This window comes from Capricornis sumatraensis, chromosome 10 (genome assembly GCF_032405125.1).
Source record: "Capricornis sumatraensis isolate serow.1 chromosome 10, serow.2, whole genome shotgun sequence".
Lineage (NCBI taxonomy): Eukaryota > Metazoa > Chordata > Mammalia > Artiodactyla > Bovidae > Capricornis > Capricornis sumatraensis.
The window spans coordinates 82,523,806-82,543,076 of record NC_091078.1 but is presented as its reverse complement, the minus strand read 5'-3'; the positions used below and the strand labels follow the sequence as shown (position 1 = coordinate 82,543,076).

At 40.4% G+C, this 19,271-nt stretch overlaps 1 protein-coding gene across 1 annotated transcript in view; it reads right to left on the bottom strand.

Annotated features, from left to right (window-relative positions):
- The window catches only part of ADAMTS9 (ADAM metallopeptidase with thrombospondin type 1 motif 9), a 162,287-nt gene that overhangs the window by 72,897 nt on the left and 70,119 nt on the right, over positions 1 to 19,271 (bottom strand). Inside the window, exons 20-26 of the mRNA XM_068981738.1 lie at positions 14,535 to 14,745; positions 13,886 to 14,050; positions 11,921 to 12,085; positions 8,987 to 9,106; positions 6,179 to 6,283; positions 5,873 to 6,040; positions 3,596 to 3,865 (exon numbers count right to left, since the gene is read on the bottom strand). Coding sequence (XP_068837839.1) covers positions 3,596 to 3,865; positions 5,873 to 6,040; positions 6,179 to 6,283; positions 8,987 to 9,106; positions 11,921 to 12,085; positions 13,886 to 14,050; positions 14,535 to 14,745 — 1,204 coding nt within the window. The remainder of the gene's footprint in view (positions 1 to 3,595; positions 3,866 to 5,872; positions 6,041 to 6,178; positions 6,284 to 8,986; positions 9,107 to 11,920; positions 12,086 to 13,885; positions 14,051 to 14,534; positions 14,746 to 19,271) is intronic.

Sequence of the window (19,271 nt, the reverse complement as noted above, 5' to 3'; positions counted from 1 at the left end):
TCTATATAAAGATGTGAAAAAGTGATTTACTAATTGTACTGGACTTTAGTTCAATTTCCCTGCCAATGTTGATCAAATTATGAATGATTTTCAAATATACTGAGCTTAATTTTTTAAATGCAGAGCAGGAAAATAGATTTATTAATTCTGTCTGAGCAATTATTTAGGAAATTTTTGATTTAAAAAAATCCCACCTCTATTCTCTGAGGGTTCTGTTATAGTTACTCTAAACTTAAAAATACTTTTCTACTTTTAAACAGCTTAATACATAAGAAACACAGAGAACTATTATTTTAATTGGCTTTGTTTGGGGCCAAGAACTCGAAATCTTAGGAAGGACCTTCAATAGTATAAAGAGATTTGGAATATATACTTTGGCCCTTGGATTTTTCCTTTGATAATACAATCTTGATTCATCTGAGATAATAATCTCACCTGTGTTATTGTCCCCAATAAAATGATGTCTCCTCAGAACTTCAGTATCATACTTGTATCCCTAGTAGGTTCCACAGTGATGGTCACATGATTAGAGTTTCTGGAAGGAATAGTTTCATAAACCACAGGCTATCCTCCCTTCAATACGGCTGAGTGGAGCAAGGAAGCACAACGGATCCAGGGTCAACTTAATGCATTGGCTGCCCAGTGACCAGTCCAAAGCTTCCTACAGAGAATCTGACCAGAGACAGAGCTCAGCTGGGGGCCAAGCGATTGCACAGCACAGTCTAGAACTCACACTGGGTCTAAACCCAGGGTCAGCCAGGGTCTTTATACTCCCATATCCAGGTGAAATATTGTACATGATCTTTCTCCAAGTCCAATTTTGCCACATTTTTTAAAAAAAATTAATAGGGATTCTTCATTCCATTCCCATGTTGCAGAATTTCACTCTGGACTACTTTTGTTAACAATTTTCCTACCCTTTTTATACAACATATTTTCCTAGGTAAACATTCCTTTGAACAAACCCTGTATCTATCATCCACACTCTACAAAACAAGAGAGAATGGCCATTAGGGAAGCAAGAGATGATGGATATCTGTTTTTTTTAACCTGCCTTGTATATTTCCCATTGATATCAGGCAGGCTGGATTTTCCTTTAAGAAATCCATCAATGGGCCTCACCTTAGTGGGACTGTATTTTGGGGGGGCCATGCCATGCTGTATGCAGGATCTTAGTTCCCTGACCAGGGATCGAACCTGTGCCCCTGCAGTGGAAGTACGGAGTCTCAATCACTGGACTACCAGGGAAGTCCCAGTGGGACTATCTTTTAAGAAGTTCTACACTTTCCTGATCAAGGAGTAAGTAGAACTGGCTGAGCCAATCAGATTTTCCTGGGAATTTGAATCCTGAGCAGAGCAACCTGGGCGTGGTTCAGAGTGAAAAGGGTTTAAGAAATGATCTTAAAGATATTGTTCCATCTAGACTGGCAAACCACAGCCTCGGGGCCAAATCCACCCTGCCAGCTGCATTTATAACTAAAGCTTTATGGGAACACAGCCGTGTCCACTTGTTTACATTTTGTCTATGCCTGCTTTTGTGCTAAGACAGCAGAGTCTGCTAGTTGCAACAGAGACTGTATGGTCCATATGGCTGAAAATATTATCTGGCCCTTTGCAGAAAAAATTTACCAACTCCCAGTGAGATCCCTGAAGATGCTCTGGGCTCAGTCTCTGCTGGGGCTAAATGAACAGTTTTGCTTTCCCTTGAAAGAACCAGTTCCTTTTCTTTTGCTTGCAACCAGAGACCCCCAGTCACTAACACTGAAAATCTCATAGAAGGTTTGAGTTTACACAAACACATCCTGGAAAATGAAGTTCTGATTCCAGAATCTACTGAAAATGCTAGATTCCCATTCTCTAGTGTTCATAATTCTCTGCTGCCTTTCCTGCTGTTGCAGGCAGGAAGAATCAAGCATCCCAAACCACGAAGAGATGCATATGCATGCCACACACTCCTGGGAGTAAGTCAGGCACGTCAAGCAAGAGCTGAAAAATCTCATCATCCACCTTCAGCCTCACTTAACTTAGAAAAAAAAAAAAAAATCCCCAAACAAAAAACAGGCACAATGAGGAGAAGAATGGTATTGCCCATTGCTGCAAAAAGGTTACTTAATCCTCCTTAATTGGGAACTCTGCCCAAGGGCAGAATCATTCAATCTTAAAGGAATGCATTATCCACAAATGTAGCCCTAAATAAGAATAGCCTTCAATTTTTTTTTTAAGTTCTAATTTTATCATTAGAATACATGTTTGAGCTGTGAATTTTTTCAACTAGAAAAATCATGGGACACTCAGTGATGACCTCGCTTGATCACTCTTTAATTTCATAGAACCCAAATTTCTTCTAACCTAGGCAAAAGAAGCTTCAAAGTGGAAAGAAAGGGAGGAGAAAGAGGTGTTGAAGGTCCTGGGCAGATGTTCTGCTTACAATCAAGAGGTGCAGTGTATAAAAACCCTTAGGGCCCATCAACATCACAGGAAAGTAAGCCTAGTTCATTGAAACATAACTATGGTGGAAAACTGACCGGTTCCTTCTAAAGCTTTTTAGTCCAGAAATAATTAAACACGGTTAGCAGTACTAGAAGGAAACAAATAATAAACAATTAAAAAGAAGACTTCATGAGAGATTAATAAACACCAAACTCCCCAGAACTCCCCCAGGATCTCCTGCTGCCCTACCCTTCCTGTAGCTCCTTTAGACATGTCCAGTATTCCAGAGTATGATTATTTTTTGGAAAACTGTTCAGTAAAAATTTCTAGAACTTTTGAGAGCATATTTTTCCTTTGAATGTTAAATACTATTTGTCAAGTTCTTCCTAATTTGAAGGATAAAGATAACGATAACAATAATCATCAACATTTAATTTTCACTCTATGGCAGGGAGAGTGTGAAACAGTATTTGCATTGCTTGATTTAATTCTTACAACAACCCAGCAAAGTCGCCACTATCATTAACTTTGTTTTAGAGACGATGAAACAGGCTCAAATTGGAAAGAGGACCAGCTGAAGACCCCAAAATTGGAAAGTGTAAGTCCTTGGATCAAACAGAGGCAACTTTTCTCAAAGCCTTTGCAATTAACCATTAAATGAGAGATTTTAATATTTTTAACCTTTGCAGTTTTTCCTCTAAGCACAGATTTTACCCGGCTGAGTGTTTCTCTCCTAATCCACTACTACAAATGGCATAGCAATTGTGCCACTTTAAGACTGCACTCATCTGGAAAACAGCAAGAAGGAAAATGACTTTCATTAAAAATTTCCTTTCAGAGAAGTTCTTCTGCCCTTTGAATTTTCGTTCAGGTAAGGAGGAGCCGTCTGCCAGCTCCAGAATCAATCATCATGGCCTTCACAGTACCTTCTAGGAAGCCGTCTGATCAAGTCACCCAGTAGTGACACCCCCTCCTCCACCTGGTTAGAGGTTAAGGTAGCTTAGAGTTGTCTCAAGTGACACCTCTTCTGGGACTACAATTAACCCCAACAAATGAAAAATGCACATCAATCCCTCCTGAGATAAAAATGTTGTCTGCTTCTCTCTGAGCACTATATCATGTGAAAGAGAAGAAGGCAAATTTGGGAAAGACTTGGAATACTTACCGCTCCCCAGGGGCCTGTCCTCCACTGATTTCCTCCGAGCACGTGGGTGCGGCTAGGGCTGATGCTCCTGGGGTGATAGTCCTCATTCAGGAAAGGGTTCTGAGAAAGGTCTGTGTCTGGGGTCCACTGAGGGCATGGTGACATGGAACAGTCCTGGTCAGTTTCTGGGATATAATCTGGGTCGCACTGACTTTGATCGATCACGTGGTCACTGTAGTTGACACAGACCACTTGCCGGGTGGTCCTACCTTGCCCACATGTCACGGAGCACTACATTGGATGTTCAGAAAGGGAAAGAGAAAGGATATTTAGCCAGTTGCTCAGGCCAAAAACCTGGCATATATCCTGGAGGCTCAGATGGTTAAGAATCTGCCTGCACTGTAGGAGACCCGGTTTTCATCCCTGGGTCAGGAAGGTCACCTGGGGAAGGGAATGGCTACCCACTCCAGTATTCTTGCCTGGAGAATCCCATGAACAGAGGAGCCTGGAGGGCTGCAGTCCATGGGGTTACAAAGAGTCAGACATGACTGAGTGACTAACACTTTCACTTTTCACATCCCAGTCGCTCCCCTTTTCTTCCCACCACCAGGCCATTTCATGGAGAATGCCTGTTGTGGATATTCAAAATACACCCCCAATCAGCCACTTCCCATCATCTCTGCCATTGCCTCCCTGGTCCAGGCCACGACCTTCCCCTGCCAGGACTATTGCAGTGGCCTTTCAGCTGGGGTCCTGTTTGTAATCTTGATGCCTTCACCCACAATCCAAGTCTGTTATCCACAGATATGTTAACCATATCATAAACCATGACCCTTGCGAACAAAACTCAGATCATGTCATTCATCTAGTGACTGCCTAATTCACTGTGAGTCACGTCCAAAGTCCTTTCCTTGACCTGGTAGGCCCTTCATGATGTGGTCACTGGCTACCTTTTTGACACATCTCTTTTTATTCTCTATACACTACACTCCAGCCCCACTGACCTTATGGATGTTTTTTGACTAGGCCAAGAACACACCAATCTCAGGGTCTTTGCAGCCACTCTACTTTCCATTGCACAACACAGATATCCATGTGGCTCACTGCTTCACTTCATGCAAGCACTGGTCAGAGCAATGTGGGGATTTTTCTGACTACCTTGTCTAAAAGCACATCATCTTCTCTCCGCCATCACTGTGCTTGACCTTTTTTCTAGTACTTATCAGTATCTGGTGCTGTATCATATATTTATATCATTATTTGCTCATTGACTGGAATTGCCACTGTCGTGATCTTCATAAAGGCAAGAACTTTCTTATTTGTCAGTCACTGCCCTTTCTTAGTAAGTTTTACAAATACCTGGTGAGTAGACTGATGGATGTGAAAGACATCTGTGTGTGTATGTTTGGAAGCTCAGTGCACAAGAGTGAGGTTAGCTACCACTTACTGAGCATCTTCTTCATTCTAAGCATTTAACAGACAGACTCTCAAACAATTCTTATAATCTTATAAGCTATTCTTTTTTGCCTCTTTTGAGAGCAGAAGAAACTGAAGTTCAAGGATTTACACCAGACTGCTCAAGGTCATGCAGCCAGTTAACATCAAGGTCTGGATGTTTACACAGCTCTCTCTGGATCCAAAGATTTGGATTTTCACAGTTTTGGATTTTCTTTCAGATTTCACATATGTATTAATGATGTTTATTGAGATATTCACCTCCATTCTCTTTACCTATCCTGAGCTTTGGATTTCCTGGACTCAGAAGCTTTTTGCAAGGCAGAAAGCAGCAGCTACCTGAAGACAAAGGCTTTTTCTATTTTTATAAAAGTCCACAGGTGCACAGGAGGCTGGATCCATAGCGTTAGCTGAGGATTCCCACTTCTTACTCTTGGCAGGGAAGCAGAGGCACAGGATTTCAGGGAACCATAGGATGCAGGAGGCATCCAGATTCAAGCTGAGGCTCCCTTTCACTCCTCTACTTCTCCCTGCCACTTCTGGCACTCCACAAGCCTGCTACATTCTAATGTGGCTTGGCTCAATTAAAACTGCATTTTTCAATCAGCCCAACAGGATGTGGACTTAAGTAGACTGTAAATTAATTTACACATTTTGAAGAAATGTGCACTTCTTGCACATCTGGCTACGATTCATACCAGCTGCACATACATGGAGAAAAATAACTCACAAACCAAAGTCCAATTCTAAAATAGTACTGATTGACCTTCTTGACCCATGACTAGTCATCCTTCTTACGGCTCCCCCAGTCCTCTCCCAATTCCAAAGAATTCACTTGCTTACAGGGTTCCAGTCCAGAGCCTTCCATTGCCCACAGGGAGTCACAGAACATTCCTCCTTTGCCACTGGTCTAGGCAGGGTCGCACAGGCACTGTCATCAGCCACAGAGCCGTCCTCATCCCGACAGCTGACATATCTCATCCGGGTACCTTTTCCACAAGTGGCTGAGCACTGGGTGTTGGGGTGAAATAATGCACACAGGTTATCTGAAATGGTCATTCACTGGATAGTAACCTACTTCCTAAAGTCATGTCAGAGAATATCTGCCTCTCCTTCCACCCTCTCCACTTCTTCCATTGTACTTCTTACTGGAGTCCAGGACCCAAACCGCCACTGGGTCCTTGGCGCACTGTGTGTGCTTCTCCCTGCTTCTGAGGCAGCTGGGGGAGGCTGACAAGATGGCAATTCACAGTCCTAGAAAAGGATGGGAAGAAAAAGCCAAAGTTACCTTTCAGCCACGGCACATATGAATATAACTACTGATAATTCTAAGATCTCAGGCTTCAGTGTGATTTGGGGCAAGTCACATGACAAGTCACAGTACATCTTGGGCTTCCCTAGTGGCTCAGACGGTAAAGAATCCGCCTGCAATGTGGGAAAACTGGGATCAACCCCTGGGTAGGGAACATCCCCTGGAGAAGGGAATGGCAACCCACTCCATTCTTGGTATTCTTGCCTGGAGAATTCCACAAACAGAGAAACCTGGTGGGTTACAGTCCATGGAGTTGCAAAGAGTCGGGGAAGACTGAGTGACTAACACTTTTATTTTCACATGACATCTCTCAGTTCCAACCACAAATTCAACTGTAAAATGGGATATAATCTGAGTCCCTTTGTGGGTGCCTTAATACAGAGCAGGAGTTTACTTTATGATTTTCCTTCTTTTTTTTTGGCCATGCCTCATGCCACTTGCAATTTTAGTTTCCCAACCAGGGATTGAACCTGTGCCCCCTGCAGTGGAAGCAGTAAGTCTTAACCAGTGGACCAGCAGGGAACTCCCTACTTCATGATTTTCAAAAGCATATTTATTTACCTATTTGTGTGAATAAAAATATTATAAAATGGCACATAATTTATGAAAAAGCAATATACCCTTTTAAAATTATTGTTACTTCAAAACAAATTTTGAATGCCAAATTCTGTTCCTACATTTCATTTCCTAGCCAGATTTTGCTAGCCATGAATATGCTTTCCAAGTGTACCTGAAGATACCTCCTGAAGCCCTGAATAAGGTCAAATCTAGCTATAAGAGGTGTGTTCAATATCCCAAAGCCTAGAATTTGTATCACACCCCTCAATCAGAGGAAATTCCTATAATGCTTTGAGGTTATCCATGCATAGATAATATTCCCAGATTTACAAATGGGAAAACGAAAGTCCACACCTGATCACTATCATTCCAAGCATCAGTGGTTATCAAATGTTCTTTGATTAAATGCATACCCATTAAATTCTCAGGAAGCCCTGGGCACAGTGCAAAGTGCTAGAGGCTTGGGGCTGAAGTGCCTTTAGGAAGCTTACAGACCAAGCAAGAAATTCTGTTAGCTGGCTCCAGTGGACCAGCTTGCTGATTCTTCTACCTGGGTCCAAAGAAAGGCACAGGGAACTTGGCACACAGTGAATAATTTATTCACATGCTACAAATGCAGAAGCTTCCCTATAGTCAGTCCATGAATATTACTGAATAACTTAGAAATATACTTTGTGAATTTCTAAGGGAGGTGCTAAGACTTCATTTCTTGATTGTTCAGATGTCACAGCTAATACTTCGCAGTTAACATGCTTTTGCTGATTTCTGTGGTATAAGTACTCTCACTATGGTCAATGTCAACTTAACAAGTTAATATCAATGAACATAGACTGGGAAAGGATGTGCAATGGTTCACCATTATACAGTATTTTCACCATGCAAATACATACAAATGTAATGTAAACCATAGTAATAAGAAATAAAATAGTAAAATATAGGAAGATAATTAGAAAGTGATAAGCTCTGACTATTTCTCAACCTATTTTTAATATTATCTATTTAATTATAGGTTTTTATTTTCAATTTTCAACAATGGCAGTATATAACAACCAGCTTGCAAAATTTCTGAAAATTTACCAACCATCACTTGTGAGCTGCAGCAAGACAGCTCCAACACATGCAGCCTGAACATATGATACCATTTGCTGAACCCTACATTGGAATTTTGGAACCCTCCAAAATCACTGCAGATGGTGACTGCAGCCATGAAATTAAAAGACACTTACTCCTTGGAAGGAAAGTTATGACCAACCTAGATAGCATATTCAAAAGCAGAGACATTACTTTGCCAACAAAGGTCCGTCTAGTCCAGGCTATGGTTTTTCCAGTGGTCATGTATGGATGTGAGAGTTGGACTGTGAAGAAAGCTGAGTGCCGAACAACTGATGCTTTTGAACTGTGGTGTTGGAGAAGACTCTTGAGAGTCCCTTGAACTACAAGGAGATCCAACTAGGAGACCAGTCCTGAGTGTTCCTTGGAAGGACTGATGTTGAGGCTGAAACACCAATACTTTGGCCACCTCATGCGAAGAGTTGACTCATTGGAAACGACCCTGATGCTGGGAGGGATTGGGGGCAGGAGGAGAAGGGGACGACAGAGGATGAGATGGCTGGATGGCATCACCAACTTGATGCACATGAGTTTGGGTAAACTCCGGGAGTTGGTGATGGACAGGGAGGCCTGGCGTGCTGCAGTTCATGGGGTTGCAAAGAGTTGGACACGACTGAGCAACTGAACTGACTGACATTGGAATTATTTAAAAAAAAAAAATCTGAGTTCAAGAAAACTAGCACAAAGAGTCAGTCTTCACCACCTAGGAAGAATCAGAATTAAGAATCTACATACAATTCAGAATCAGAATCAGAATCTACATACAATTCAAAAAAATAGAGAAGACAAAAGTACTACATCAAAAAATTAGATCCAGAATATAACACATAAGTAAATCCAGAACAATTTAGTTTATCTACTGTTTCTTCTACCTACATACTTACCTATGAAAGGACTTCTGTTTTGACTGAGCTCCTGGGAAGTTTTGGCATCATAGTGCCCAAGGTCAATAACTGATTTAGACAAAGGGACCTTACCTGGGTATCAGTTGGTCGAGTCGCTGCATTGCAGTCATTGTCATCCACCACTGACATGTAAGTCCCAATGATACATTTCACTGCTCTTAGCTGGTATCCTTGTCCACAAGTGACACTGCACTGAGGGGAAGAAATAAGACAGAAAGGATATACAATCTAGCAAATGTTCTCTTTCCCTAACTTCACCCGTAACATTCACAAGAGAAAAAATATTTCCATCATAGTGGGCCAGAGGACTGGCACCCCAAGAAATTAGTTAAGAGCAGGTAATTCTACTTTGTACAAATTACACTGATTAATTATAGAGATATCACATGGAATTACTTCTACCTCCCATAGGAATGATGTTTGTAGTTTAATTCCTTGATTGTGAACCCCTGGATGGAGGGGAGTACATGTCAATCATTTTTACATCTTTCACACTATACCTAGCAGAATGCTGTGGCTAAAATAGGTACTTTGTAAAGTTCTTATTTGACTTCTGAAAATTTTCCCTAAAGGAATATAGTTTGCATCAATATTTCTATACAAGAATGGTCATCACAATATTATTTATAAAAGACAAAATATTAGAAACCACCTAAATAGGGAAGAACCAAAGTCAATTCAATGCACCATAGCAAACAGATCATAAAGGAAATATGTCCACTAAGGCTAACTGTTATATTTAAAAGTGGTTAAAAAAACAGTAAGTTGAGGGAGTAATGTCATGGAAAGGGCAGAGAGTAAAGAACTGATCCATTCCTCTTCTCTGTAAAAGCTATCAAACTGGCAAAAAGTGGCAGAATCAGGTTTTCCTAAAGAAGAGGGTTCTTTAAAAAGATAACAAAATTTATAAACCTTTACATAGACTGATTAAAAGTAAAACAGAGAAGAGGCAAACAATTAAAAGCAGAAATGAAAGTGAGAGCACTGGTCCTGACTCTACAGCAATAAAAAGGGATAGTGAAAGTAGTGTGGACAATTCTATGCCAAGACATTAGCCAATCGAGATGAAACACATGAATTTCCAAACCCATACAAACTATCCAGAAACACACAAATCACAAAATCTACTTAAGAAGAAATGAAAAAGAAGTAAAAATATTGACTCATCAATCAAAGATCTCATAATAAAAAAAAGGTCTTAAGACCAGAGGGCTTCACTGGTGAATTCTACCAAACATTTATAGAAGAATTAAGCTCTATTTACAATGACCAAAAAGTGCAAACAACCCAAATATCCTTAGAGGGATAAATGGATAAATTACAATATATGCACACATGGAATATTATGCAGACATTAAAAGGATGAGGTAGAGATGTGTGCTACAGTATGATGGACCTCAAAAACATTATGCTATGTGAAAGAAGCTGGAGACCCAAACAATCATGTATTGCATGATTTCATTTGTATGAAATCAATAGGTAAACTCGTGGAGCTAGAAAGCAGAATGCTGGCTACAGGCTTGAAGGAGAAATGGGGAATAACAGCTTGATGAGTATTTCAGCGTGATATAATGTTTTAGAACTAGATAGAGGTGGAGGTTGCACAACATTCTGAATGTACTACATGTCACTGATTTGCTCACTTCAAAATGGTTAATTTTGTTACATGCGTTTTACTTCAGTTAACAAAATAAGTACTATTCTAATACTAGTTTTTAAAACATAAGAAAATCATAAATGTATTAACTCTGAAATACAGAGTTAGGAGTATGGCTATCTCCTTTTTGCTAGATTGCTTTTTGTAAAACTTCACTAATATTAAGGGAAAAAAAACAACAACAAAGAACAGTTGGTTGCCGTGAACTGTATGTTTAGTCAGAGGAAGGACACATCTCTGGCTAAGACTGACATGCCATAGACATGGAAAAAAAAAAAAAAAGGTCAGTTAATTCTAAAAGATGTTATCTTCAAATCTTAACAGTGGCCCTGAGATGCACTCTCCACAAGAGATATGCAGATGTAGACAAAAAGGAGGCAAGGTGTGGAGTGTAGGCAGACTGAGTGTGATCAAACATGATCAACCATTCTGACCACCAGGGATGCTGTGTTAACTGGGCAAATTTGGAAGAGCCCCAGTGTGAATGGTAGAAACTGTAAGGGTGCAGTAATAAAGCTGCTCTCATTCACTTCACGCATGCTGGAAATGAAGACATAAGCCAGGGGGCTGACGAGGCTGTGGCTGTGGTTGGACTGGGTGGAGGGAGAGGCAGTCTTAGAGAGATTACGTAAGTGACAGCAAACAGCTGCTCTGCTTCTCTAGGGAACGTGGAGTGCTACTTAAATAGTACCCAGAACGCTTTTGCTTCTATATTAGGAAAGACTTAATTCTAAGAGTCGTGACTTCTTAAATGCAAGCCCAAGGGAGATTCTCACTCTCTCCTTTCAGAATAGTTCAAATGACTGTGAAACCAACAATAGGGACTTGGAAGAGATTCTTTCAAAGAGAGAGGATGCCTGCAAACTTTGATCTAATTAATTTTGTTTGAAAAGCCTGACTTATTTTTAAGAGGTGAGCTCAGGAAGCATGACATTGGGAGCTAAAACATCCCTTTCAAATCCCAGCCCAGACCCTCCTGCCAAAGACACTGGCGCTGGGTCACATTCTGTTACAGACCCACAGCCGCATGCTAGTAGATAGCATCAGCCAGGCGTGAGGAGATCTGTTGTGAATTTGTTCCAATGTGCGTGTGCACAATCTACAGTTTTAACCCAAGGGCGAACGCCCACACGTGGGCCTGGAAAGGGAATGATCAGCTCCAGGAGGGGAACAACAACCCTCAGAAGTGTGGCAGAACGGTTACAGGGTTTCCAGCACTTGGCGCCACAGAGGGACTGTGCATGCCACATGCTACAGTGGTGAAATCCCTGCCACTGGAATGTCCCTCTGCAGGCCTGCTCCAGATAAGAAGGAAAGAATGTAGTTAAGAACTTTATCATTTAAAATACCTGTCCCCAGGGACCCGCCTGCCAGGACGCACATTCTGGCTGCTGACAGGTCTGCATGGAGGTTGGTTTGGTCTCAGGGTCACAGACTCTATCGTTTAATCGATCTTTGCCAAACTGACACCAGACCTGGCGGTGCTTATGCCCTTTTCCGCAGGTGACCAAGCACTGTAAGAAAAGGCACAGCTAGTCAGGGTCATTTCTGAACAATGCACTCTGGTTCTTGCGGATTAGTCATCGATTAGCAAAACCAGGTGTGCTCTTTTCCCAGAGCAATTCTTCTCTCTCTCTCTCTCTCATCGCAATCTGTAAACATATCAAGCCTTATGCTTTTGGCTCTGTCACTCATTCGTTCATTCATTCTGTATTTACCCAGGATCTGGGCCAGTTTCAAGCACAGCACAAATTTCATACAGCATCATGCTCTGAAATCCTGAAAAATAGCATCCATGGCTTTCCATGGCTTGGTAGCATATGAGTTAAGGGCAGGGAATTTAAGAGTCAGATTAACTTGGGTTTTAACCTAATACAATTGACTATGGATACTAAGTTAAGTGATCTCCCAGTACTTCAGTTTTCTTGGCTGTACAATGGGAATACAATAGTGTTAATGGCCAGCAATTGTGAAAACTGAATAAGAAAAACCCAAGTGAAGTGCTTAGCGCGTTCATTTAAGGAGTCTTAAATATAATAATCATTGTTATCTACATTCATTGTAGAAAACTTGAAAAATACAGAAAAACATAAAAGAGAAAAATATAATAAGCCCCAAGTCTCACTATCTACCGAGGGATACCGTTATTAAAATATTGCTCTTTTCCTCTTTTAGCTATAGAACATATAGATCATACTGAATATATATTTTGATATTTCCCACCTCTATTTCATTATCTGTTTTTGGAAAGGTTTGTTACATAACTTGATATGATACTTTATCTAGTAGAACTTAAATCCAATGCCTTCTTTCATTTTTTTTTTTTAAACCAAATATGGGATCAAGATTGAAGCTAAGGCTGCTTTTAACATAAACACAAGCACTAGCTTTCCTGTTAATCTGTCCAGGAGACAGACACTGTTAATCACATGTACTGTTACTTTTCTGCCATTTAGAGACATTAACAGTATTCTTTTAAGACGGAAATTTTAATTAATGTTGAAAGTAAACAGTTAATATTTCACTTACCTGAATGAGATAAGGGAATGGATACAGAAGCTGTAGAAATATCTCTCCCCCCACATTCCTGACTTGGCCCAATGAATAAGACAATTTCTGTTCCCTTGCCATGTGTTCCTCTGAAGGAAGGTGCACTGGGGGCGGTGCGTGGAGGGGGGGACCTGCTCAGAGACAGTCTCATTGGGAAATACTAGCACTGTTTATAAAATTGAGAAAGAGGCTTCATCTTCTTTCTCTTTTGTCCCGGGATCACCTTTCTAAACAATCTGATATGCTTCCTCAAATAAGAGACAAGCAAAGCATAAACCTGGAACACTCAGCCTGGTCCTTTTTCTTTTTCCCCAAGTTTTCCACTAGCAACTGGATGGGTAATCAAATTGGTCACTTGTTAGGGTTCAATTCTCTAATTTCAAAGATAAGCAATCAGGGAATCTCATTTTTTTAAAAACTTCAAATCTAAACCAGTACAGCTTTATAATTAATAAAGCTCTGATTTCCTTTATAGCAACTTAGCCAGGTCTGAAAGAGGAAAGAAGGTGAGGGACTAGAACTTCAAAAATCCCCAATAGAAGCTATTATGGTGGGTGATCCAGCTAAACCCACTACAACTCTGAGATCACCCATGGATCAGTCATGTCCAGTAAGACAGTCACAGGGTGGGTGGAAGAAGAGTTGTTTCTTCAATGGGAGGTGGGAGAAAGGTGCAGCTGGTTTAACTTTGGACTGACCTGGAGAGGCTCAGAACTGAGCATCAGAGATGACCTGCTGGGGAATTAACAGCCTTCCCATCTCACCTCTGACCAGTCTCCTGATTTCCACTCTGGACAGGAGAACTCACTGCACTTCTGAATGGTGACTTTCTCCTGATGAGTGCATTTGCTGTCATCCAGTACATCATTACGAGCGTTGACACAAATAGCCCTTCTTCTCTGGGTTCCACCATCACAGCTTTTAGAACACTGAAAGGAAAAAAAAAAAGTGAAGCCAAAGTGTTGCTAAGTTTCTCATCAAGCATGCTTAAGATACTGGCTATGCTATCTTGTCTCTTCCAATTCTAAGGAAACAACCACCCAACAAAGCTTGGTCAGTTCTACTTGCTCTTTTTAGGGGTATATGTTTATGGTATCAATTTATTTACCAGGTTCATAACAAAGCCAATATTAGCAAACTGGTATAGGACAACAAAATCAGAAATGGCCTGTGGGATATGAAAAAAGTGTTTGGCTAAATTGTTCCACTTCTTCCAATTTTCCATACGCTATGCCCACACCAGACGTCACAGATCGATTTTATTACTCTTTTCTGTAGTTTTAATGAGGGCAGGCATTATAAGTCAATCATGGTACTCTTAATGAGGTTTCCTCAAGGCAGCTCTGTAAGGAGTCATCATCAGCTAATCAGATTTAACATTCAAGAAGACTCTCTGAATGAGAACCAACTTACTTCAGTCCAAGCTGAATAGCGCCAGCCACCAGTGTTACATTCTCCTGAGCATTTTTCCTGGTTGCTTGGTTTGGGGTGACTGCTGCAAAAGCTGTCATCAACCTTCTCAGTCTTCCCATCTAGCCTGCTGTACTTGGCACAGTAGATGTCTAATGTGCGGTAACCTAAACCACACTGGGCACTACATTCACTCCTGCTGGCCACGTGCCACCTACACACAAACCATGGGCGAGAAACCAATATTACTGTTAAATATATATGTCTTGTCTAGACTCAACTGGTAGAAGAGCTGAATTCTGTTTTCTTCTTTAAATACCATGAACCCAAAACCAGTCATTCACCGAAATTCAATTTGAAACCGACATTTCCATGTATTTTTCATCATTGCCAACATACATCAAAGTCACAGAATGACAGTCAGAGGTTCTATCTTTATGAAGATTCTCCCCCAATACAGTCAATCTGAAATTCAAGCAAGTAAAAATAAAAAAAAAAAGGAATTCAACAGAGCAAAAAAAAAAACAATTTTATATTTAAAAGACTCATGCAACCCAGCATTTTGTTTGTCAAGTAGGTTGCTTTTTAACAGAGAACGAACGACTGTTGGAAACATTCTCTCAGAAACTTCTAGGTGGCCACGTGCTGGAAAATGCTCAATGGACATTCTATGAATTAATAAAGGAATGGATTGCAATTAATTAAATACTTAATTGGAACTATAACTGAATTTCAAGTATCATAAACTTTACTTGATGAATAAAGATTGTATGGACCATATATATAACTCAATTACCGTTTTTTTTTTTAAAGACTAATGTTTTTAGAGCAGTTTTAGGTTCCATGACAAAACTGAGAGGAAGGTACAGAGATTTCCAAACACCCGGCCCCCATACACCCCTGCTCCCACAAATGCACAGCCTCCTGATTACAACACACCCCCACCAGAGTGTATATATGTCACACTGATGGATCTCTGTTGACACATCATTATCACTGAAATCTTTCCTTAGACTTCACTCTTGATGCTATATATTCCATGGGTTGGACATATGTATAGTGAAACATACCCACCATTATAGTATCACATGGACCTAAAAATCCTCTGTGCTCCACCTATCTATCCCTTCCGGCCCCACAGTTATTCACTTTTAAAATTAGATTTGAGTCTACAAACTTGTGTCAACTTTGTATCCCTAGCACATATAATAAGCCTTTCTCAGCACACAGGAGGTGCTCAGTATGTACTGATAAATCAAGTGGCTCTTTTAACACTCCAGCAATGGGGCTAGTGCTTTAAAAAGAAAAAAAAAATTACTTGAATAGAACAGTCTAAATAAATGAGCTTGAGACATGTTACGTCGATCAAATTTAGCAATCCCAAAAGGATGATTTCACTCTTGATCATTAATTTTCTCCTGCTCAGAAACTCGGTGGTTTGTCAAATACCAAAGCCCTAAGAGTTCTCCCTTCTACACTCAGGAAGAAGAGGAGCACTGGACACACGCTTATCTTGGAATTTCTCACAAATGCTCAAAAGTAGGTCAGAGTTGACCCACTTCTACATTTGGCATATAAAGTGGGCTACTGGGATGTTCTGTGAGAGTGACACAGCATTTGGCGGATTTGTTCTAACTGGAAGATGTTATATGGGGATTGTACAACAATGCTTTATCTCATCCTGTCAAAGTTTAATCTGGGCAAACTCTCACTTCCCTAAGGAAGTGAGCCAAGAAATGTGGACCAGCTCAATAGAGGCATCTGGAACTTCCATCTGCCCTTCGATTCCTGGTTACCTTCTCTTTGCCTTCATCATCACTTCCTTGTGGAAAGGTTATTTTCCATCCTGGAAAAGGGAGGCAGGAATCCTCCTTCCCTCCCCAAAAGAAAGCACACCAGCAGCTTGGGCTGGAACAGTGTGCTAGAGTTTCCCTGATGTTCGCACAATCCCCGGAATTCGGGCAGAGAATGTAGTCTGTGGAAAGGTCACAGTACTGCCTTCGGAAAGGTCTCAAAATGCTATTACTCACTTCATTTATTCTCACCTGGAAAGTCATCTCACCTTCAGTGTTTTGAATTTATTCATTCATGTCATGTGACAATTTATACTGCAGAAAGGCAAAGTGTTTGTTAATAAATGAGAACAGAAAAAAATTGTATTTCTCTGTGGGTGTGTGGCAGAGAAGGCAATGGCACCCCACTCCAGTACTCTTGCCTGGAAAATCCCATGGACGGAGGAGCCTGGAAGGCTGCAGTCCACGAGATCGCTAAGGGTCGGACACGACTGAGTGACTTCACTTTACTTTTCACTTTCATGCATTGGAGAAGGAAATGGCACCCCACTCCAGTGTTCTTGCCTGGAGAATCCCAGGGATGGGGGAGCCTGGTGGGCTGCCGTCTATGGGGTCGCACAGAGTCGGACACGACGGAAGCAACTTAGCAGCAGCAGTGGGTGTGTGTGGGCATTGTGGCATTAAATGATTTGGGAAACTACTGATATAAGTAGGTTCTTCTATTGCAGAACTTCTCAGGGCCCTCAAATCGTTAATCCAAGCTACAAATCTTCACATAGTAGAGGAGACAGTAATTCTTCTCACATATTGGTTTGCTCTGGATCAACTTGCTGAACTAGTGTTCCATAAAAATGTTTTGGGGAAAACTAAGCGTTTGAGCAACCAGTGCAATCCTCTCTACTATTTTTCCATTTTGCACACAGATACTTGGCAATAATTAATATAAATCACAATTAATAGCAGTTTTCAGGTTGACAGAGAGAAGACAGTAATGCTTATTTGAACTTTATTTCTGCATTTGCATATTTTTCAATGAATAACTTTATTCTTCCAACAGTCTGTAAACACCAGCAAGATATGCATTTGAATGCTGACAAATGAACATGATCTTTGAGGGAATTCCCGGATGGTCTACTGGTTAGTACTCTGCTCTCACTGCTGAGGGCCTGGGTTCAATTCCTGGTTGAGGAACTAAGATCCCAAAAGCCTTGCAGTGTAGCCAAAAAACAAACATGATCTTCTACTTCAGATGTGAGCATATACCTGTCTAGTTATAAGGCTGTGAAAACTAGCAGTAAACTTATAATTTTTTCTTTTTATTTCTAAATTATTATCCTCAAGGTGTGTCACTTCTACCATAGATACTTGTACCAAGAAGCAAGGCTAAAATTCCTTCACTTCCTCTTCTTTAATCAGCCAGAGGTGCCATCATCATCCAAGCCTGTTCCTGAGCTACTTTCCTCCTTTGGTATCAGTACAGTTTAGGTTTTTAGTTTTTTTAAGTTAGTATTAAAAAAAAAAAAAAAAAAAGGTAACTTTCTCCAAATGGGGAATTTAGAATATCACCTTTGATATACCTCTCTCAGACTCTGTTTTCCTTATTTCTGAAGTGGAGATAATAATACTACTTACACCACTGTGCTGTTTGAAGAATTACTGTATTAATTTTATAGGATATATAAATAAGTAGGATGTTAGTTAAGATTATATAACAATCAATATACAAATATTAGGATAATTCGTGCTTGCTCAGTCACTTCAGTTGTATCTGAATCTTTGTCACCCCATGGACTGTAGCCAACCAGGCACCTCTGTTCATGGAATTTTCCAGGCAAGAATACTGGAGTGGGTTGCCATTTTCCCCTCAAGGCGATCCTCCCAAGCAAGGAATCAAAACGTAATATTTAAATATGGTTCTTAGTAAATGGTCCACTCTACTGCTGAATGATATTCACAGTACTAATTAATACTAGTTAATTATTATTTTCAGTGATAATTTGAAATAAGGCTAATCTTATATCATCTTTCCCAATTTAATGAGGTTAAATCAAGCAATCTATTTACCAACTCAATCTTTTTTCCCTGTTTTAGTGATTAATGCAGTTCAGCAATTAGCTAATTATTTTTTGAAAAGACTTTAAGTCTAATTTAACTAATTTAACTCCACTGACTGAAGCAATGGGTTTATACGAACATAACTCAAAACGAATTAATACTGCCTAACGTAATACTGCCAGACATAACTAGCTAATCACAGCACTCCTCTCTTCTCTCAGAGCCTTGAGGGTACTTAATAATCTTTACTCCAGCCCTAGGAGCTGACAATACCACTTGATAGGATTTGGCATGGTGACACAGAACCTAAAAAATATTTCTGTGTTCATTTTGCTATTTATGAATGATGAGACCTTAATAATTTCCCAAACTATTCCCTGCTGGTAATTTCTTCTCTGAAAGGAGGACAAGCATCAGCTTATTTTACCTGCATTTAACTGACATGTAGACTATACAATGCAACCCTCAGGCTGGTGAACATTCAAACATGACACGGTCAATTGCAGGAAAATGGAAAAGCTTTATAATTCTCTACTCACTCACCATTTGCTGCCTCAAATTTCATACTTTTCTTAAATATTGAACTGTTTACACGAAAGTGAAAAGTTAAGTCACTCAGTCATGTCCGACTCTGCGACCCCATGGACTGTAGCCTACCACGCTCCTCTGTTCATGGGATTTACTAGGCAAGACTACTGGAGCGGGTTGCCATCTGTATATAAATTTTCCTCTAGTTCTTTCCATGACTACCTTAGTGCACTGCAACTTTCATGTATATAAAACTTATATTGGTGATAAACATTCTGGGTGGATACTGACTATTAAAGGTACTTTGATGGATGAGGTTCTCCTTTTCTGTAGTCTTTCAAACAGAAAAAAAACAAACTTAAAA